At 34.3% G+C, this 23,754-nt stretch overlaps 1 protein-coding gene across 1 annotated transcript; it reads left to right on the forward strand.

The window, feature by feature from the left end:
• The first annotated feature begins 16,771 nt into the window (after positions 1-16,771).
• On the forward strand, positions 16,772-22,197 carry LOC142622583 (oligopeptide transporter 7). The gene is made up of 7 exons (XM_075796098.1): positions 16,772-16,955; positions 17,061-17,584; positions 17,677-17,774; positions 19,881-20,450; positions 20,594-20,849; positions 21,101-21,283; positions 21,383-22,197. The coding sequence occupies exons 1-7, from the start codon at positions 16,919-16,921 to the stop codon at positions 21,986-21,988; spliced, it is 2,274 nt and encodes a 757-aa protein (XP_075652213.1). The 5' UTR covers positions 16,772-16,918; the 3' UTR covers positions 21,989-22,197.
• Positions 22,198-23,754: the final 1,557 nt, after the last annotated feature.

Below are 23,754 nucleotides of genomic sequence, written 5' to 3' on the forward strand. Positions count from 1 at the left end.
TGGTTATAATCTTATATTTTTACTATCTTTAACCACCATATCTCTCATACTTCCATACATCATATATGTTACAAACACTTATATCTCTAAACATCTCTTTCTCCACTTCTCTTACACAATCTCATACACATTTACTACACCATTACATATGACTCACTACACTCATCTAAACTCCACTCTCATACTCTCTCACTCTGAAATTCTACTATTTTGCTGCTCATAAACACATACCAATACTCTTCTCTATCTCTCTTATAAAACATCTTCTCATGGAAGGCATAAACTTTTATTATTAAAGCCCTTCTCCTAGAAGGCACCAAGATCTCACATTAAAGCCCTTCTCATGGAAGGCACAAATCTATCTTACATAAAGCCCTTCTCTTAGAAGGCACAAATACTCCATACAAAATCCCTTCTCATGGAAGGCAACACTATTCATAACTTTACAACAACTAAAAGAGCATTGTCAAGGGAAAAACTCATTTAAGTGCATGATAAGAGGGGCAAGCTTAACCAGCCCCTACACACAGCTGAGCACATTCTCTCTCCCTCTAGTTGCACCCATTTTTTCCTCTCAATCTTGAAGTTATCATGGCAAACTGCCTCTCTACCGCTGGGGTCACTCTGCTGGGATATTATCAGCTCATAGAAGCTGTACAGCTGGGTTACAAACCATACAAAGATAAATGACTTTGCTTCCTTGTCTTTAAAATTTACATCATTGAATACGTGATTACTTCACATTTAAATACATATTACTTTATTCCAACTATTAACCAAGACTTAAACTCATTTAAATGCGTGACAAGAAGAGTAAGCTTAACTAATCTCTATCGCTGGCATTCTGCTGGAATCTTATCAGCTCACTAATGCTACACAGTTGGGCTACAAACCATACAAAAATAAGTGATTTTGCCTCCTTATCTTTAAATTTACATCATTGAGTACAGATTACTTTACTTCTAAATGAATACTACTTTATTTCAACTACTAATCAAACCTATTATATCAAGCACATATTACATATTTATTCAATCATTATCGTGATTCTTAGACTTTGGCTTTAATGGTTTGGTAGGCTTAAAAGGTACACCGGTAGCTGTTGGACCACGTGGCCCAATATTGAGTTCCGGGACGCAACTCCCCAAAAAGAACCCGGGCCTAGCAAGGTCACTAATCTAGTGGATAACACGTGGCCGAGCAACCGAAAAAGACCCTCGAACAATGGCTTGCTAGAAGCCTTGCTAAGGCAAGAGGTGAAACCCAATCGTTTATTAATATGTTCTTAACAATTATTTATTGGTTTTAATGCTTATGTTTTTATGTTTTTGACTAATTTATTCATCTAGAAAAGTGTTTAATTCTATATAATCCTTGGATTTATCGTAGACTCCAAGCACGTTAAATGCTTAGTATTCCCTGCAAACTAATTCACTAGTTTTGTTTTGCCTAAAATCAATCAATTGCATGAAACTACCTTAGACAATTAATTCTTGATTTTTTATTGTTAAATCATCCGACTACGATCATCCTTCGTATGAATTTTAGTTGAGTTATAAAATAAATATTGTTAAGGCTACCAATAGATGAATTGTGTGTGGATCCCTAAATCTTAGCGCTTTAATATATTGTTGTTTTTTCTCAATTTAAATTATCTTTACTAAACTATCAAAAATCTCTTCAGTTGAACTTTATTATTTTAGTTTTATTCTATTGTGGTTTGCTAATCAATTCCCTTTTACCTATGGATTCGATCTCGGACTTTCTGAGTTATTACTTCGCAACAATCCTGCACTTGGGAGCATTATTTAAGTCGTAGCACAAACCCATAACCACAAAACATCCATACCTACAAGTAAAACCCATTTCACAAACATTTAAACCCATAAAAAAAAAAAAAAAAACACCCAAACCCACCATTGAACTCAACAACCCACGATGACGATCAACCTAGCAACACCATCGTTAACCACAACCACCCAACAAAAAGACCACAACCAGCTACAAACGTAACCCACCACCACTGCCACCCAGTCCCACAACCCACAAAACCCACCAATCTCAACAAACTACAACTTGATTAAGACAACTCAAAACCCACAAACCCAGAACACCAAAGATGATCTCTACCACCACTGCATGCCCAAGCTGTTGCCAATCTCTAACATCAGTGTTGGTCTAGAGCAGAAAAAATGATCCCTTTGGTGGCAAGGCGGTGGTGAGAGGTGGAACAGAGAGAGAGAGAGAGAGAGAGAGAGAGAGAGAGAGAAGAAACAAAGAGATGGAATAAAGGGTAAGATAGATATGGAGTAGAGGAGAAGAGGCTGATGAGAGAATGAAGAGAAGGTTGAAGTGAGAAAAAGAAAGAGTGGCGCGTGGTTGAACAAATAAAAAAAATATTTTTTTTAACACTTAGCTATAGTAGACTGTCATATTTGACAATCTACTGTAGCTCAGATGTCAAATTTTTTAGCAATAGCACCATTGTTTTGGTATGTGTTTTTGGAATGAGATACTAAAAAATAGATTTTTTAGATTTTAACATGCTTATTGTGAATGCTCTTAGCAAATAAGAGTATATTGCTAATTGCTTTTGTGGCAGTATTAGGAATCTTATTTAAAGTAACCATTGAAAAATTTAAATTATACAAAATATAATGCTCTAATAGTCTATTATATCTGCATGTTAAAATATACTAAATAATATTCTCGTAATAGTTAATATAGTAATAGTCATTTTATTTTATTTTAATAAACTAATATTCTAGTATATATTTTATTTAAAAAATAAGCTAATAAAAACTCAGGGGTTAGGCAAAACCCAAAAGGTAAAAGAGGTTAAAATTAAAAACTAACAAAATGAAAAGGCAAAAAAAGGACTAATGCGAAATAAAGTGAGGATTGAGAATGTTGATATAAAAGTAATAAAATGATTAAGTCTGAAATGATGATAGATAGTAGAAGAATGGAGAAAGGGAGAGAAAGAGGTAGATAGCAATGGACAATACATTTTGCAACTACGAGCCAAGCTGCTAAGGAGAATAGAGTTGCTACGACTGCAAAACCGAGGCAAGCAAAGTTACGACACCATCGAAGAAAACTCACAGCCACAATATCTCTTTTGGTACTTTTTCTTTAATAGGTAAAATGAAATTATATATTATTTTTATGTAATGGGATAAATAAGTTACAAATTTGAATTATTGGGAGTTTTTAGTTTTTACTGAATGTTTTGTTCATTTGTTGTTATTTATCATGATTTTGTTGTTGTTTCATCTATTTTTATTGTTACTTGGGCTAATTTTTATTATTGTTATTTGACCCCTTTTTTTGTTTTATTTATGGGGTTAAGGATTTTTGGGGGGGCTAAAATTATTTTTGTCGAAAACAAATTATTTATTTGGACCTTTTTTTTTTTCAATGAGTTAAGGATTATGCTTACCAAGATTATTTTTGCTAAATCAAAATTCTTGGAATTCTTAAGTCAGAGTGTTTTATATTTTTTTTTAGGATAGTTAGGGTGTTCATATGAACACCTTGACATCAACATAAAACTCCCACTGTTGCTCTTCATTTCAGTTAAATGAAATGAGCCAATTTTACCTTAAAAGCTTTATTTTAGTATTGATAGTATATAGAGTGTTATGTCATTCAAAAAAAAAAAAAAATTTAATCTAAATTACAAAATTAATATATTTCTTGAAGAGGATCTTATCTATATCTATATAATATTTAAAAGTTTAAGCGTAACATTTATTATTGATACAATCTTATTGGGCCACATTAACGTAACATTTCAGTTCATTGGTCCATTTCAATTATAAAATCTCTTAGTACATGAAGTCATTTAAGCTTAAAAAAAAATATTAGTCACACAATAAAATATTTTAAATAATGCTTCTTATGAATGATTTCATTTAAATTTTTAATAGTAAAAAGGACGTTTAAACGATATCGTTTACTAACTAAGAAGTTTACAGAGTGACATGATTGGTTAGTTTCACATCAATAATATAATATAAAAATTCTAATTATTTTTTAGTGATACTGTCATTAGTAGCATTTTAGTCCAATTTGTCCATTTCAATCCAATTCGGACCATTTCAATCTAGTTTAGTCCACTTTTGTGTTCTGTCCTTTTGGTCCAATCCCCTCCACTTTTGTCCATTTCGGTCTCCTTCGGTTTATTTTGGTCTACTTCGATTCATTCGGTCCATTTGGATTAATTGAATCTTAAATTGATTCTTTTTGTAAGTTGCATTTTTAGTTTTTGGCTCAAAATTTCATTTATTTTTCTTAATTTTTGGGTTGAAAAGTATGAAATTTTATTTTATTTGGGCCGAACTCTATAGTTTTAGGCTAAAAAAATACAAACAAAATTGGCATTAGAAATTAAAGATATGGTTCCTAAAAAAAGTAATAAAAATAATAAATATTTAAAAGGTTACCTTAAAATTCAAGTTTCAATAATATATGTATGTTAAGTAGGGCTGTCCAAAATGATCCGAGACCCGATCCACCCGAGGAAACCTACCAGATCTGATCCGACTCCAAGCGACTCAACTACTCCGGTGGTCGGCGGTGGATCTTCAACCCTAGAAACCGATTCCGGCTGGCCAGTCTCGGTTTTCCTCCCCTAAAACTCGAAAAATCCGGACCAACCGAAGAAACATAGAGTCTGGCGAAAAATTCCAGATTCCGGCGAAAAAAAACCCAAATTCTTGCCAAATTTTTCCAGATCCCGGCGAAAAACCCAGATTTCGGCAATACTTCACTTAGATCTGGTAAGAGTTTGATTGGATCTGGTGAAATCGCATTGAATTTGGTGAGATTTTCGTCAGATCTGGCAAAATCTCATAGAATCCATTGAGAATTTCGCCAGATTTGAGTTTTTCTTGCTGTTTTTGAGTTTTTTCTCGCCGTCTTCTCAGATTTGTGACTCCGACCGACCCGCCCGCTACCTGTTGATGGTGTGATCCGCTTGATCCAATTACTTCGGTGGTCGACGGCAGGTTCAATGTTTTGCCACCCGATTCCGACGGGTCGGTTCTGGGTTGGGCACAAACTTGACCCGGATCGACCCGTGAACAACCCTAATGTTGAGGTCCAAAATATTATAAGTATTGAAACTTGAAGTAAATGGGCCCTCAAAGATAAGAAAGACCAAATTTGTGGGCCTCATTTAAATGGGTAAAAGGAAGCCCAAGCTCATAAATGAATAAGTCCCAAGCCTCAAAAAAGAAAGGAAAAGTAAAGGCATATCGGTCCAGCTTTTGTAAGAAAAGCTCCCTAAGGAGCCCAAGAAGAGGCTGGACCAGAATACCTTGGAACTGCCAGAACTAGGGAGGAGATCCTTAGAAAGTGCGGGAAAAATTAGCTGGGATTTGGACAGCTCAAGGAGGTATGCTCATGGACATAAGGAACGAAGAAGGATATGTCCCATCAGTCGCCCATTACTCAGAAGAAAAGCTTTGGAAAAAAGATGATGACTTGGAAATTAGCACATGATGAAGGGGAGCCTGGTACCTTGGGAAGAATAAAAGTATGAACCATGAAGAAAAGTGGCTGTGGATCTTTCAGCCTGGCAAGAAGTAATCTACCTATTTGAAGAAAAAAGACAAAGGGTGAGGCAACAAAAAAGAGATTCTGAAAAGTCTCTCTAGAAGCCTTAGAAAAAGAAATTAAAAGTTAGCCCAAGATCCCCTAAAAAAGGAAGGTCAGTTGAGGACTTTTTGAAGGGAAACCTCAAAAGAAGAATATAACAAGGAAATGAGGAAAGGACCAGCCACCAATGTTGTTGACACAACATTGGTTATAGTATCCAAGGCAGCAAATGGAGGGAATCAATTGCACACTAAAAACCCTATGAAGGTACTATAAAAGGGGGATCAAGTCATTAGCAAAACGAACTTAGCAACAATTAATTAGAGCAAAAAGGAGCATTAAAGGGAGTCACTAAACCTCGGAAAATGGAGAAAAGAGGGAAACACTATGAGGGATCTTGTGATAAGTGCTTGAGGATACACTTGGATTCAAGGGGATTTAAACCTCATAAGTTTTGAAAGTCTACAAAGAGCTATCTAAGTTTGTGATTTTTGAACTTATTTGAATCTTATGACATATTCTAGTGAGAAATAGGGTCCAATGTACTAAAAACTCAATATAATGACACATCACTTTATTTTCTGAGGATCCCTGACGTCATTACTTGCTTTTTTATTGTTTTTTATTTCTTTACTGTTCCTTAACCATTTATTTTACAATATGTATATATTTGCATGTATGAATATGTACGTATTGTAGGGCCTATGTTTTTGTGCACAACTTGGTTCATAATCAGCCCAATATAGTTGCGGTGAACTAACTCTAGTCCACCAAATAAGTATAAAATTCTTTGGATGCCCAAGATTCTTGTTACCACTTGGGTTTGGGTATCGTCCAAAACAAGAGCCCACAATATATATTATACTTATATTTGGAAAGAAAATAAATTGCCAAAATGCTAAAAATTATATAATAATTACACTTAATATAACATGTTACACATGTTCTAAAGGAATGATTGTGTACTTAAAAAAAAAATTTTTAGATATGCTCAAATTAGTTAACCGATTGTCGCATTAATAACATCTTCTCCACACACACACACATACACACACGCGCGCGTACACACACACATATATATATATATATATATATATATATATATATATATATTCAAGACAGCCAATTGCCAAACCACTTAACAAAAAAGAAATGCTCTCAAGCACTTAAACTTCAACTTGGCGTGAGTGAAGTGCCGAGGCCACTGAGAGCCTGTTTAGTTTGGTACTAACTCAATTTTCATATCTAAACACTAAAATCTTATCATTCAAACTAATTACTCAAATCAATTCTCATATTCCACGTGTTTTGAATTATGGCGATAAAAACTGAGTTATATAAATTACTTTCCATTCAATCCAAACGCCGTCTGAGTCACTGACCATCACCGCTCACCTTATTTATTCCTATACTGTTGCCTCTGAATTTGTAAGAACGTACTGCACAGATTCCCTTAGATCCGTTTGGATACAGCTGAAAACTGAAAACTGAAAGCTGAAAACACTGTAGAAAAATAATTTTTAAATATGTAAATAGTACCGTGGGACCCACTTTTAATTAAAAAATTCTGTAAAGTAAAGTTTGTGGGTCCCGTGAATAGTACATGGAACTCACAGACGTGCTGAAAAGTCAGGAAAATGCGGCTACTGTTCATGTACAGTAACATGAACAGTAGCCTTTGTCCCTCTTGACCCGTGCAGCAGCAGAAGAAAAAAAAAAAAAAAAAAACGCAAAAAACTCAAGACGTGGACGTTATAAGCTGTATCCAAACCAAGCTTAAATGACTTGTAGCACATAACAACACCTGTAAAACTACTGCCACTAGGACCTATGGCATTGACATTACCAAAATGAGCAATGCTTGTAGCACACTGCCAATTTTAGAGTTTTTTAAACAATTTATTTAGTTAAAATTAAAAATATTTTATTGAAAGTATTATAAATAAATTTAAAAGTTTGTTGAAATAGTTTAATAAGATTTATAAATAATATTAAAAAGTGTAATGAGATTTATGAATAGTAGTAAAAATAAACTAAATAGTAAAATAGACTGACTTTTAAAGCAAATACAAAATACAACCTTAGTGTGACTGAAGTGAATCCTAGCTTAAGTCTTTTAGGAAGCACTTTTATTTTTATTTTTATTTTGCTGAATTTATGAAGCACTTTTTTTTTTTTTGAGAAGCACTTTTATTAGATGTAAAACAAGTGCCTATAGTATTGACTCTATTTTCGTTACATGGGCTTGATGATATAGCCTAACAGAATAAGTACAAATTCATTAAGGCCTCAGTGTTATACATAGCATTACTCTTACGGTGATGTGGGATTGATATGTTCACATCAAAAAACTTTTTTTATTAAAAAAAAGAAAAGAAAAGAAAAAAACTAAGCGTAGTAAATTTGTATTTTTTTTTTTTTGTTGATGAAAACATGTTTAATTCATTCAGCAATTAGGACAAGAGTCCATCGACAGTACATCATGCATCAGTTGGTCAGCAATAACTGGGGGAGCCCTCCACCCAAAGTACACTTTCCAATATTAGAGCATTGGTAGCAGTAGAGTTAAAAAGTTATATAACTATTTTAGTTTTATAAAAACACAAAAAATTACCATTTAACAGTGGAGTTATAGTTATTTTTTTAGTTTCATTGTTACAGTGCACATCTATCTATAGATGTGCATGGTAGCTTAGAGCTAAAAAATAATTTTTTATTCTCTGCTCGATTGTGTGTGTGATTGTGATGGTTGTGTGTAGTGGATATATTATTTTATTGTAGTAGATATTTTATTTTATTGTGATGTTTATATTTTTTTATTGTGTTGAAAGTTAAAATAGATTCACTGCTACAACATGTGTGTAAGTAAAATAGATAAAATAACTTTTTGTGGTGCCAAATAGCTAAATTTTTAGCTCCATTGCTGTGGATGCTCTTAGTTTGGCTTCTTTAGCCATTACATGCGCAGCTATATTGCTGCTTCTCCTCGTATGGGAAATCTTCCAGTTGTCAAACTTCTTGAGCCACCAGGAGACGCCTTCAACTATCTTTTGAACTGATATGGCAGGGATAGTTAAGCCGTTAAGAGCTTGGACCATTACTAACGAATCACCCTCTAAGATAACATTCTTTAAGCCCAAATCCCATGCCAGCAGAACAGCTTCTTCTACAACCTTAGCTTCGGCCTCAATTGCACCCAAAGGAAAGTGTAGTTTCTTACTTATCGCTCCCATTACCTCCCCCTTCGCATTTCTAACAACCACCCCCACACCTATACTACCTTGTTCCTTAAATACCGCCCCATCCACATTTACTTTATATCAATTGGGAGGGGGCGGGGACCATAACTTGGGGGGGTGCTTGACGCTTGGGAGGGCACTTGGCAGAAAAGCTCGGAATTCCTCTACATACTCCCATGCATCCAATGCTATCTCTCTTCCCTGTTTACCCTTTCTGCCGTGCCTAATTACATTCATGTCGTTCCACAAGCCCCAAGACAACCTAAGGTCCACAATAGGGCAGTAATAATTGATTTCATCGTGCCTATATGTAATGATTTGCTATACCCAACTCAGCATAGGCATCTTCACAATTTGTAATCCAAGCCCATAAAATATAGGCGTAAATGCACTTTTAGTCCCTACATTTTGACCCGATTTCTATTTTGGTCCCTACATTTTAGTCCCTAAACCAATTAACGTGTGACGTTTAAGTCTTTACCGTCACCTAACTAACAGAAAATGCTGACGTGGTTAACGGTACAGTAAAATATTAATTAAAAACAATATATTTTGGCATTAAAAAATTGCCACGTCAGCATCTAAATTAAAAAAAATTAATTAATTAATTTTAACTAAATAAAAAAATTAAAAACAAAAAAATCACATGAATTAAGATCTAAAAATGCCTTCAACAAAAACAATAAGAAACACAAACACAAATCCATTAAGAACACGAACAAAATGCCTTGAACAAAAACCAATAAGAACATTTTCCTTTATTTGACATTTTCTCTTTTTTTTTTCTTAGAAAACAAACAAAAGATTAGGTAAGAACACAAACACAAATCCAGTAAGAACACCAACACAAACACAAACACAAACATAAACACAAATGCTGACAAATCCAGCAAGAATACAAACACAAACCCATGAATCCATCTTCAGCAAAACTAGCAACAACCCAAAAAACACAAACACAAATCCAAAGAGGTCCATGACGCCGATTGGAGCAGATCTGATTCTCAAGAATAAAAGGTAGATCCAATTCTTAGAGCTCATCGATCGAAGCAGATCTTCTTTGGAAATGGACTTGGAAAATGTAGCAGAGGAAACGATGTCGTCGCTGTCAAGCCTTATCTCTCTCGCCTTCGCTGTTGCCTCCTCCTCCTCCGCTCAATAACCTTACTTCTCCGAGCTCCTCTTCTTCAAAATCGATCATCTCCAAAAGGTTTTGGTTTTCTCTGTCTCTCTCTCTGCTTTTGTTTTGTTGTGTGAGAAAATTTGATACAAAAACTTGTAGGAGTTGGAGCTTCTTCAAGTCGATGCGGAGCGGATCTGGAGGTAAATGCAAGAGGTGGTTGTTGGGTAATTAATAACAATCTTGAATCTTTGAGCTGTTGGGTAAGCGAATTAGGTTGTTGCTGGTTTTGCTGAAGTAATCGCTTGATCCGAGACTACCCAGATCGGAAAGAAAAACCCAAGACGGATTTGCAGACGGAGACGAGTTGAGAGTACTTGCGCCATGCCACGTTTTTGATGATCTTGTCTAACGACGGCCCTATCACACGCCCGCTCTTGGATGGACCGCATAGGGTTTGGAAAGCTGACATTTTTTTTTACTTGTATTTGATTGGGATCTCAGAATCAAATAATGAGAATGAGAATGTGAATGTCATTACATTCTTGATCATGTGGATTAGTGATTTGCTGGAGAAGTCAGTCTTGAATGGTTGTTTTTTTGTTGTTGTTGATGTTGTTTTGTTGTTGTTTTTTTTTTTTTTTTTTTAATTTTTGGGTTTGTGTTCTTAGGTCTGGGATTGTGTTCTTGTTGTTCTTGTTCAAGGCACTCTTAGATCTCAATTCATGTGATTTTTTGTTTTAAATTTTTCTCATTTAGTTAAAATTAATTAATTAATTATTTTTAATTTAGACGCTGACGTGGTAATTTTTTAATGCCAAAATAGATTTTCTAATTATTATTTTACTGTACCGTTAGCCACGTTAGCATTTTTTGTTAGTTGGGTGACGGTAAGGACTTAAACGTCACGCGTTAATTGGTTTAAGGACTAAAAGTGGTAAAAATAAAATGTAAGGACCAAAATGAAAATCGGGTTAAAATGTAAGGACTAAAAGTACATTTACGCCTAAAATATATACTAGTCATTATTATCCCTAAACATTTAAAAAACTGAGTTTGATTATGTTGTTAAAGGCAAACCCATCAAAGAGGAATTTTTTCTTACTCATTTTTATGCAGGGCTGTGAGCAATACTAATATTACACGAACAATCAACCATGTTAGAAAAGCAATACCATATCATAGAACAATTAATCATATCAAAAGATACCGTTAGCAGTTTAAAGAATTTTAATGCCTTTTCTTTTTCTTCAGATTAATCTTTGTTTTGACGTTCCAATGCACTACCAAAATGAAAAGGAATCAAATCAAGTTCCTTGCTAAGAGAACTAAAGCCATAAAACTAGCTGTATTCATTTCAGTTGATATAAATCCTTAAAATCAAATTGAAAACTAAACTGAGCTTCACATAAATGGGATTAACAAACTCTAAAGAATTAAAGAGGATACCTACTGTACCTTACCAATAAAATAATACCAGTCATGATGATCCCTAAACATTATCAAACTATGTTTGATTATGTTGCTAAAGGCAAAGCTGTCAAAGAGACAGTATTACAGCTTCAATGGTGTATCCCAACCACTTCGAACAGAGGAATTTATTTTTACTCATTATCAGCATCATAAGTCATAACCCAGCATTTGTACCAACTAAATACTATTGGTTGTTCTTTCTCAAATATTGACCCTCCGATTATGAGCTTTCTCTGCATCAATTTATTGAAATCATCCCTCAATTCCTAGCCAAAAACGAAAAAGAAAATCTCAGCTTCTGAATATCTTTACTACCCCATTTTCTCACATCATGAACTCAAAAGGCAAAACCAAGACCCAACTCTTAGCAGCATAGACAGGCAAATTGATTGAACAAAAATCAATTTGGAGACCAGTCATGAGCTGCCTATCCTTTTGGGGTCCAACCATAATTGTTCATTACATGGAAAAACATAAAAAGCTCGACCCTTTCTCTCCAACGACATGTTGAGAAGAAAATTTTGGATCAAGTTTCTGCATAACGCTTTCAGCCTAGTCACACCCAATATAAATTGATCTAATACACACATTAATCAGATTAGTAACAAAACCAAACCACTCCACTTAATTGAGCACAACACAACTAAATGACTAGTTCCTAAGTTAAGTTTCAGCCCTATTGCCCACCATATCACAGTAACCAGACAGCAAGTAATGTCATTTGTCTATCACTACAGTGAACAATCTTTTAGCTTGGTCTAATTTGTACATCTATAGAAGAACTCTTAGTTATTTATTATACTGGTCAAACAAATTAAACAACATAAAATTCTTCATTTAGAAATAATGAAGCATAACATGGGTTCAACAATTACAGAGCCATATCATTAGAGAAATTGAAATAGAAAAAAACATTCCTTCATTTTGATTGCCCCATTCTTTCATTACAAGTGAACTGGAAACTGGCAAGCATTTGCCTACATTAACTTAATAATCTAGAAAAAAAAAAATGTAAATAGCTTCATCAACAGCTACCCATAGGATCAACGTGTGGGATACACGCGTGCGGCTGGAAATTTCACATGGAGGAAGCTTCATTCGATGAATGTCTTTTACACTATTGATGGAAATATGGAATGAACCCATAGATTTAGTTGATGATAATGTTTTTATGTCTTTTATATATATTTTTTCTTGCATTTATTTCATTTGTGTATGTGGTGGTGGCAAGTGTATTGTTACATTTATTTCAAAAAAAAGAAAAAAGAAGTGCATTGTTACATTCTACAGAGGGATTGATATGAAGAATGACACGATTGATATAACACAATCTCACATTTGTTATATTAGATTTTATAAAATGGTCCTTGGTCATTCTAAAAATGTAAATCAAAAAATTGCTTTTATTAATCCTTTGTATTAGAGAGTTAACAATTTCATGATCACTACAACTATTTTCTTAATCACATGAAATATAATTTATCTTGTTCTTAACCTCATTCTTTGTATCATATATATAGAGTAGAGCGAATAGTGTATGTGGTGGATTTTTTTCCTTAAAATAAAAATTGTTTGTTTTGATTCATTTTAGTCCACTTCAGTCCAATTTGATTACATTCTTAATAGCAATTTTTAATGATTTTTCGAATTCTTACAATAAAACTTGTATAGGCCAATTTCTAATAATTATTGTACATGGGCTCGATGATATAAAAAAGCATGTGTGAATTTCTAATGATTCTAATGTTGTACAAGTACAATTAATAGACTAGCTCTGGTCCGAGCCTTTACAAGACAAGTTAAGGTCCACATTGGGGTAGCAATAGGTGATTTCTATTATCTGAAACTTAAGCCACTACCCATCTCATTCAGTATGGGCTTCTTCACAATTTTGTTTGCATGGGCTTGGGTCTAAGCTTTCAAGAAAAGTTCTGAGCCTGGGTTAAAACTGAAGAGTCCAGGGAGCAAAAAAATTAAGAATGTGTGATCACAAAATTCTTGGAAAAGAGGTCTTTCACTTCCAAATTCTCAAACAGATTTTTATTTTTCCTTTGTCAAATCCAATTCACGTGAGATAATTCTCAGGCTTGCCGTGCTAGTGCACGTAAGATATCTTTCTTTTCTTTTTTGTCATATCCATATTGGAAAGAGAAATAGAGAGGGACCAGAATACAAAATAATTTTGTCTCATGCGTATAATTACATGAATTTTACAAATTTTAATGCTATAAGCAACCATTTTTGGTCCAATAGTGGACCAGTCTAGTTTGACAGATTTTTAATTGGATGTATCATCGTCGAAAGGCATCACATTCACACCTAATTATAGCCAATTTTTTTCGTGCCACCTACCCTCTAACACAAAATTATCATTGCTTAACAGTAAGATTTATTTACCTAATTAGCTACGCGGCTACTACACTAGCACGTAAAGAGACATTTAAGCAGCCAAAGACTTGTTATCTAAGACGTTAATAATATGGGCATGATGGTACATTCACTTAATTTGCACTTTGGTATCCGAGTCTTTGTTTCTCTATTGACTTCTAGTTACAATTGTAAGTTGTAACAAATTAGTTAGTTTAGATTCAATGGGGGCACTGTTGTACCTTTCATTTTTGGTGGAGCAAGATTTTCAAATTGAGGGCTCGAGTTTGTGATAATTAGCTTAGCCTCCCCTCACTGGATAGTCTCTTCATTTTTTCTCCCTTATATTTTTGGTGAGTTAGGGAGGATATAGATATAGAGGCATAAAAAAGATATACAGCATCATGTATTTATTTCCTTAATGTTTTTAGTGAGTTATGGAGGATATGGAGGATAATGAGGCACGTACTACACAATGAGGGAGATTATGCAGACCTTGTTAATTATGGCTTCAATAGGGTCAATTTCAACAACAGAAAAAAAGAAGAAGAAGGTTAGACTCTTTTGGATTAATTAGCTTAATTAACTAAAATGAAGCAGAAAAGTGAGGATATATAGCTCTCTCTTTTCCTTTTTTTTGGGGAGATGGGGACTTCTGTTGTATCAAACTCTCTTTATTATATGTTGGTGTACTTATATTTTTCTCAAATTCATGCCTCTCCTCACAATAATAAGTAAATTGGAATTATAATAATCAATCTTTCCCTTTAAAAAACGCAAGTTCCAATTAACTCAAATAAATTTTTTTTTGAGAAAGTAATAAACTCAAATATTGGTTGTATTGAATAAAAATCTTGAGTTCAAAATATATTGGTGTATTGGCCTAATTAATAATAAAAAGCATCATCATAGAATAGAGTATGGACGTTAAAAATTTTAAACATTGTCATATTTATTAAAAAAAATAAAAAGGAAAAAACTAAAAATAAGGCTTCTCCTACAATGAGAAAAGACCTACCACAAGATTTATACACCTACCTAACCACCATAACCAGTCGCAGAGATGTTTAATTTTTTTTTTTTTCATTACTACTTATCATAACCATTACCAATTTACCATAGAGCTGTAGCTCTAGCTTGTAGATCTTGACAAGGATAATACTAAAATTATAATCAATTTTATTATTAAAGACTTACAAATTTTTTTTAATAATTAATATGATCGGCTCCACAACAATAATATAATATAAATATTAATTTATGGTTTAATATTTATAAAACTAATAAATTAATTATAAATTTTATGTAGTATAATTGGTAACAATTGCTAGGATTTCTCACTTTTTTTTTTACTAGAAATTTTTAGGGGGCTGCAAGTGCAACATGAGGACTTCCTAAGAGGTCCTAGCAGTGGGATTTCTTATTTGATGATTATAAAGCTCCAACTGTCTTCCAATTTCTCTACTGCTGAATAGAAGACATAAGAGTAATGTGACAACAATTTTTATAAAATTTGAGCGAGTAATGTGTCAACAATTTTCATAAAGTTTGAGTTGCATGGTAAGTTTTTATTAATTCTTATTTAGGCACATTATAGTTATTATTTTATTATTTATCATTTATAAATCGATATTCATAACTTACCATATTTGACAATAGTAAACTTACCATTCTGAGAGCATATCCAATGGCTTTTTTAAAGCTAATTTTAGAGAGGAAACACCCCCAAAAACTCACTCCAACAGCTTCTCCATCTCCATTTTTTATATTAGAATTGTTACAGTGCTTTTCTACAAGTAGAGAACTAGCGTTTATTGTTCACACTTCAAATGTTTTTTTTTTTCTATTATAATAATAAGTTATTGAATAAAAAAATGTTGGAAAAAGTGTAGTTGTTAAAAAATGAATAAAGAATGAATGAAAAAATAATATTTAAATGAGATGGAAAAAATGATAAAGAATTTGTTGGAAATTGTATTTGAAAAAGTAGGTAGATAAAAGTTAAATACACTGTTCACTGTCCAAACAATACAAAAATTTAAATAAGCTGTTGAAGATGCTTTAACAATTGTCAATTATGTTGTAAAAGTTGTTGTGATCAACTAATTGAGTGATTGTAGACTTAAACCAAAGGGGATTCAGATCAGTATTGCACACCTAATGCAATAGCATTGAAAGGTAGAGATTAAAAATTACAAAAATTACTTTCAATTTCAACCATTAATTAAATGCAAAAATATTTAAAAGATGTAAAAAGTTAAATTTTAAAGTTAAAAAAAAAAAATTATGAAAGAAATGGTGTATATGCATCAGTTGCAACCCCCTTTTTTTTTTTTTTTTGGTGAAAAATGAATGATACTTAGATTAGATATTGATTAATCTGTTACAACAAAATCCAGCCGCATCAGAGGCTAGCAAATTGACCACCACAGGCGGCGGTACAACAAAAATAGCAAAAGAAGAGACTACACTTGAACCCAACTTAGCTAAAGCATCAGCACAACGATTAGCTTCCCGGTACACGTGTTGTATCCGTCTATTAGGAATTACTCAGGCAGGTGGAGGAGGGGTGATTCGGGACCACTCAGGCCACTGGATTAAAGGCTACAGTCGTGCCTTGGGAACTACTAACAGTTTTATTGCTGAATTATGGGTGCTTAGAGATGGTTTAATCATTGCTAAGGAACTGAGACTTAACAACCTGATTGTTGAACTAGATACATTAAGTGTAGTACAAATGATTAATAGTGATACTCTAAATCTATTAATAGAGTCTCTATTATCTGATTGCAGGAGCCTTTACAGAGGAAAGTTGCAACCCTTGCACCTTATCTTAAGCCAACCAAAAGGGGGGGAAAGAAGAAGGTCAAATCACGTGGGTCGGCGCCTGCAACAACTTACGCACCTAATTATTATTAGCAGTTTTTAGCATAAGCCCAACTAAGTTTATGACCTCCCAAGAAAACATTTCCAACTCATTTTAATTTTTGCCATTCAAAAAGGCCCTTCTAGATTCTTATCCCTTGTACCGTTAAATTCACTGCATCTTTTGAAAACAAACGTATGTTATAGAATCTTTGGGAGCTAGTCCCAGAAAGGGAGACACAGAAAAACCATGGAAGAATCCTCAGATGAGATCAGAACCCCTCTCAGTAAGTCTCTCTAGCTAGCTTTCTCATTATTTTTTTAGTACTACTAAATATTGTACTCTAATTCCTTTGTTATTGAAATTGAACTTTTGGTTTATTGGGTTCTAGTATCTAAGGATGAGAAAGATGACCCAGTTGCATCTTCATCACAAGCTATGGAACCCAATTCTATATCCGAGGCTAATGAAGAGCAAGAACCGGAGGAGAATTCACCAATCAAACAAGTTGCTCTAACAGTACCAATCACAGACGACCCATCACTTCCAGTTCTCACATTTCGAATGTGGGTCTTAGGAGCTCTCTCATGTATCCTCCTATCTTTTCTCAACCAGTTCTTTTGGTACCGCACTGAGCCATTAACAATCACAGCCATTTCAGCTCAGATTGCCGTGGTCCCTCTTGGCCAATTAATGGCTGCAAAAATCACTGACCGTGTGTTCTTCAAAGGAAAACGTTGGGAATTCACGTTGAATCCTGGTCCTTTCAATGTCAAAGAACATGTTCTTATTACAATCTTTGCTAACTCTGGAGCTGGGACTGTGTATGCCATTCATGTTGTTACTGTGGTTAAGGTTTTTTATAAACAGCACATCACCTTCTTTGTGTCCCTGCTCGTTATTATTACAACTCAGGTTAGTTAATTTGTTTTGTTACTTTGGTAGAGTTTGTTTAGGGATATTTTTCTTATGTTTTTTTATTAGGTTTGATGGGTTTTGAATGGTAGGTGTTGGGGTTCGGATGGGCTGGGATATTCAGGAGGCACCTTGTTGAGCCAGCAGCTATGTGGTGGCCTGCGAATTTGGTTCAGGTTTCATTGTTCAGGTAATTTTGACAACTTAAAATGTGACAAAGGAAGAGTAATTAGCTATATCAAAACGACTAATCCAAGTTATAATTAATATTTTTCTTAATTATTTTTGGGAAATATTTAGTACATATTGCTTAATTCACACATAGTATACATTCCTCCAAAAAATAAAAAATAAAAAAAGAAAAAGAAAAATTGTGACTTCAAGTCTGAGTTTTGAACTTCAAACTGTAACTTAATTTAAATTTTTTTTTTTATAGAGATTTTGCATACTATAGCTTGGTTTGGGTAGCGCTGAACGCGTTCAGCGTTCAGCATTTTTCTTTTTTTTTTTTCTTTTTTTCTGCTGCCATTTTTTGCTTTTAGGAGACAAATTATTGTGCTTGCACAATGTATGCACTGTTCATGTACTGTGCGTGAACTGTTCATGTACTGTGTACACACTGTTCAAGTATTTTTCAGCAATTTTTTAATTAAAAGTGAGTCTCACGGTACTATTTACACATTTAAAAATTATTTTTCTACAGTGTTTTCAGTTTTCAGCTGTATCCAAACGGATCCTACATGTAAAAGTGTGTGTAATAAACACTACCTATTATTTTCACAATCCAGCTCAATCCTTTAACAAACACCCGTAACTAACTCATATCTGTATAATTTAATTCACATAATCTGAGTATCAAAACATTTATGTGAATATTACTTAATTTTTGGTGTAAATAAATATGTGTCACTTTTCCGATGGTTATGGTTTCGGTGGGGTGGCCATGCTGGGTGGCTATTCTGGTGGTGAGTGATGATCATGACCGGTTGGTGTCTCAGATTTATTATTATTATTTTTTCACTTCCCCCAAGCTCACTATGTTGGTTATTCAGAGTCAAAAATTACAAACACTTCTCGCAGTAAGTCCAACAAATTTGGTGTCTTTTTCGATTGGACGAGTGGCAATAATATATATATTCTGGTGGGGGCCAAGAAAGTAAGAAGGCTGTTACGATAATTTTTGATGCATGTGCATGCACGTCATGCGTTATTATGTATTTAATTATTATGTTTATTCTTCTCAAAAGAAAAAAAATTATTATGTTTTTCAAATTTTAATTCAAAATGAACAATGTATAAATAAAAACGAGCTTATTAGATGATATTTTTCATAATTGACAATAAAATAAGGACAGCGTAGATGAAGGCCTTTATAGGCATGTGTTGCTATGAGATTTATTTGACAATTGTGATTAGTTTGTTACTTACATTTTAGTACTGTTTATTTTATTTATTTTTTGAGATTAGTATATAGCTAAGAAGACAAGTTGAGATTTGAACCCTCCACCCACACACATACCTAACTACCTGAAGGTCAAAGGTGCTCACACCCCCCCGACCCGAGAGCCTGGCACTTTTGGATTGGGCATCTTATGTGTTTGGAGCAAATGAATTTGGTCGAAGTTATCGCTTTAATTCACATTAAGTTAAGGTTGATTTTTTTTTTGGCCCAAGTTGACATTTACCACTAAATCCCAATCCTCTACATCAGCTAAATTAAAGCTGTTTGAAAATTCGTTTCGGGTCCATGATGACGATATCCATCAGTCAAAATGTCAAATATTTCCAATGAGTTGGCCACGTATTTTCAGAAACTCAACTGGCTTATTAAAGCTATCCAGTACCCACTAAGACATTAGTGTATTCACTTTACTGAGAGAGCTCAAGTGTTTTCAACCTTGTCCCAGACTACTCAATTGGACAATTTTCTTTTCTTCATCTACAAAACATTGGATGAAATTTCCAATTTCCAAATATTAGATGCTATTACTTTGTTTTTATAAACAAAGATTGTATAAGTGAAGCTTTGGAAAAAAGCCAAAATTTCCTCCTAGAAAAAGATGAAAAAAAGAAAAAAATAATTTAGTGGAAAAGAACCATATAATAGCATTAATTAAACATACTCTGTGTAAGATACATTGCAAACACTAATACAATTTTCATTGCAAATCTTGCCCAATCATATAGGAGCCCTTACAAAACCAATTTGGGCTCCAAGTTAGCCCAGAATATAGATACATAAATTTCCTTATTTCTGGGCTTTGAAAGTAATTAAACATATTATTTGTTGTTTCAGGGCTCTCCACGAGAAAGAAAAAAGGCCCAAAGGTGGATTAACAAGAACCCAATTCTTTTTGATTGCCTTCATCTGCAGCTTTGCTTACTATGTATTCCCAGGCTACCTCTTTGAAATGTTAACTTCCCTCTCTTGGATTTGCTGGATATTCCCGACTTCTGTCCTAGCCCAACAGCTTGGTTCTGGTCTTTATGGGCTTGGAATTGCCGCTGTTGGGCTTGACTGGTCCACTATCTCTGCCTACCTTGGGAGCCCTCTTGCAAGTCCATGGTTTGCCACAGCCAATGTTGCTGCAGGATTTGTTTTTGTAATGTACATTTTGACTCCCATATGTTATTGGCTCAATGTCTACAAGGCCAAAACCTTCCCTATATTTTCTGATGATCTTTTCACCTCAACTGGCCAAGAGTACAATATTTCATCCATCATTGATTCTAGTTTCCACCTTGACCTCGCTGCATATGAACGTGAAGGGCCACTTTATCTCAGCACATTTTTTGCAATGACTTATGGTGTTGGTTTTGCTGCACTTACTGCTACAATTGTACATGTTGCACTATTCCATGGAAGGTACTTAATTCTACCAAGAACATTATGACATTCAAATTTGACATATAATGTACAATATATTATAATGTGACAAGGAATTGGCTCAGGCAGCTAGCGTGTGTTATATAATGCTTTAATGCTCAGTTTTGTGTGGTGAAATGTAGAGAAATATGGGAGCAAAGCAAATCAAGTTTTCAAGAGAAAACAATGGATATACACACCAAACTAATGAGGAAGTACAAGCAAGTTCCTGAGTGGTGGTTTGTGATCATTCTTATTGGTAACATTGCCTTGACCATATTTGCCTGTGAATATTATAATGAACAGCTTCAACTGCCTTGGTGGGGTGTTTTACTTGCATGTGTAATTGCCATTTTATTCACTCTTCCAATTGGAATCATCACTGCTATTACAAACCAGGTAATTTGTTTCAAACTTGAAATAATCTTTTACGTCTTTTTTGAATCTATTTTACAAAGATATTGACCACTTTTTATGTTGTTGTATTGTCCACCAACAATTTATGATATGATATCTCTAAGCAATTCAGCTTGTTATTTGTTCACTCATCTTAACAAATACAATTTGTTTATTACATACAAGGTCAAATAGTCAATTTTAAATATATTTGCATCAATTAGTTTATGTTCCTAATCTTTTTCTAATGGCAGACACCAGGCTTGAACATCATCACTGAGTATATAATTGGGTATATCTACCCAGGATATCCAGTTGCTAACATGTGTTTCAAGGTTTATGGGTACATAAGTATGACACAAGCTGTAACCTTTTTACAAGACTTCAAGCTAGGTCACTACATGAAAATCCCTCCTAGAACAATGTTCATGGCACAGGTGATCTGTTATACTGAAATCCCTTAAACCTGTTTCCTATAAATCTATTTGGATGCATTGTCATTAATAATTTCTTTTTATCTCTGCCTAATTAATTAGGTTGTTGGAACCCTTATAGCATGCTTCGTGTACTTGGGCACAGCATGGTGGCTAATGGAAACCATCCCTGACATATGTGAGGACGCATCCTCTGTATGGACCTGCCCAAGTGATACTGTGTTTTATGATGCATCTGTTATATGGGGTTTGATCGGTCCTCGTAGAATTTTTGGAGACTTGGGAACATACGAGGCAATAAATTGGTTCTTCCTAGGCGGAGCAATTGCTCCTATTCTTGTGTGGTTGGCAGCTAAAGCCTTTCCTCAACAAGAGTGGATTAGACTCATTAACATGCCAGTCTTGATAGGTGCCACAGGATACATGCCACCAGCTACTGCAGTCAACTACACTACTTGGATTATTGCAGGTTTTCTCTCTGGATTTGTTGCATATAGGTATATGCCCAATTGGTGGCAACGTAACAATTATGTTCTTTCTGGGGCACTTGATGCTGGCCTTGCCTTTATGGGGGTGCTTTTATATTTTTGCTTGGGTTTGGAGGATGTTAGCCTTAGTTGGTGGGGAAATGACCTTGATGGATGTCCCTTGGCTACTTGCCCAACTGCCGTAGGTGTTGTAGTTGATGGTTGTCCAGTTGTCTACTAAAAGAGATGAAAAAGAAACCAAATTGGTTTACATATGTAATCAAAGTTCCCTGTGGATCTCTTGGGGGCAAGAAACTCACTTTTCTTCAAATTCACTTTGTATATAACCCTTCTCCCTCTTGAAGAATTCTTATTAAACTGGGAGGGAGTTGGTAATTGAAATTCAAATGCTATACAAAGGTTAAAGATCTATACCTTTGCATCAAGAAATCCTTAGATTCGGATGACTTTTTAGTATGTTGTGCATGTTGGGGTTTATCCGTGTCTTAACTCAGGAGAGACAAAAAGGAAAATTAATCGTGATTAGGATATCATCGTAAAAATTTATAAGTGACCTCAGAAGTTAGGATCCCGTGTACCTTCTTAATTGCAAATTCGTATACTACAAAAACTGTGTACCTTCTTACCAAGAAAAGAAAAGAAATAATTGGAAATTTAAAAAAGGGTTATGTTAATGACTCCTTTTAAGGCAATTGTTAATAAACCATATTAGATAAGTTTTAACACTATTTTTGTAAGAAATTTGAAAAGCTGTTAAAAAAACTAATTGCTTTATCTTTTTTTCATAAAATGTTTTTTTTAAAAAGAGTTCTTGAGCCTTTTACCCTTAGGACATTTGTTAACATTTTCATATTAAAAATTTAATAAAAACACTACCTATCTTGAGGCATTATTATTTGGGTAGTGTTATTATAAGTGCACAATTGCACCTGGACCCAAAGACAATTACAGGCTCAGGCCCAATGAGCTTTAAACAATAAAATTTGTAGAGTGTGGGCTTGAAATCTAGGTTAGAGGTAATGAGAATTTGATAACAGGCTAAGAGTTACAAACACTTGTAAATAATAAATGATAATTGCAAATAGACCTCCTCGGACGTGAGCCGAGGACTACTTCTGTATTATTTCTCTTTCTTTCTTAAAGATTACAATTCTTAATTTCTTTCTTAGTTACCGACCTCCCTTTCTTTGGCGTTCATCCCCCTTAAATACTTCTTTTCCTGATGTTTTATCCACGTGTTGCTCCAACCCCCTCACTCCTAGATATTTCTTTTTTTAGTGCCTTTGAATAGTGACCAGAAGTTTCAGTTCTACTGTTCAAGGGTCACTTCTCCATTAATGCGGCCAGGAAGGTAGGTGCAGAGTCTTTAATGTGGAGGTGGCAGCCTTTGCTTTTGGTATTTCTCTAACACTGGTGTACTTCGAAGGTTCAGAGTTTCCCCCTTTTAACTAACAGTCTTTCCGGAATATTGCCTTGACCTTCATAGTGAAGTTTCGAGTTCTCCTGGGTCTATCTGAGGAGAAACTTACCCTCGGATGTGTCCTCGGATCCTCGGCGTATAGGCCGATTCGCAGTACTAACAAATTCTTAGCTCAAGAGCAGGTCGGCCCTCCTTGCTACAGCCCAAAGGCCCATATGCCCACTTGGGTCATTTTACTCCCCACAGTTATTACACAATAAAATCATATTTTAAACTCACAATTTTAGTTCAAAAAATGGATGTGTAATAGAGCATGCATAACATTTTTTTATCCTTAATATTTATTGAAGTGGTATTGTGACATCTAATATATATATAATAGGTGAAGTAGAGAGAATCCCCAATTGTAATTCTAAATTAGAATCCTAATTTTGTGTCATGTGTCAAGATTCATGTGGTTCCATTTGTCTAAATTTAAGTGGATTAGTTGTAATTTAGGTGTGCTTCTTTTTTCTTTTTTTTTTTCACACCTGCGTATTTCAAGGTTCATCTCCCCACACCTGCGT

Source organism: Castanea sativa, chromosome 1 (assembly GCF_040712315.1).
Source record: "Castanea sativa cultivar Marrone di Chiusa Pesio chromosome 1, ASM4071231v1".
Lineage (NCBI taxonomy): Eukaryota > Viridiplantae > Streptophyta > Magnoliopsida > Fagales > Fagaceae > Castanea > Castanea sativa.

What these genes read in the sequence shown, in the direction of transcription:
- LOC142622583 (XM_075796098.1), top strand. Translation starts at nt 16,919, where the DNA reads ATGGAAGAATCCTCAGATGAGATCAGAACCCCTCTCA. An exon ending in TGAGATCAGAACCCCTCTCA is followed by an intron (nt 16,956 to 17,060) that starts GTAAGTCTCTCT and finishes ATTGGGTTCTAG; the next exon opens with TATCTAAGGATGAGAAAGAT. An exon ending in TCGTTATTATTACAACTCAG is followed by an intron (nt 17,585 to 17,676) that starts GTTAGTTAATTT and finishes TTTGAATGGTAG; the next exon opens with GTGTTGGGGTTCGGATGGGC.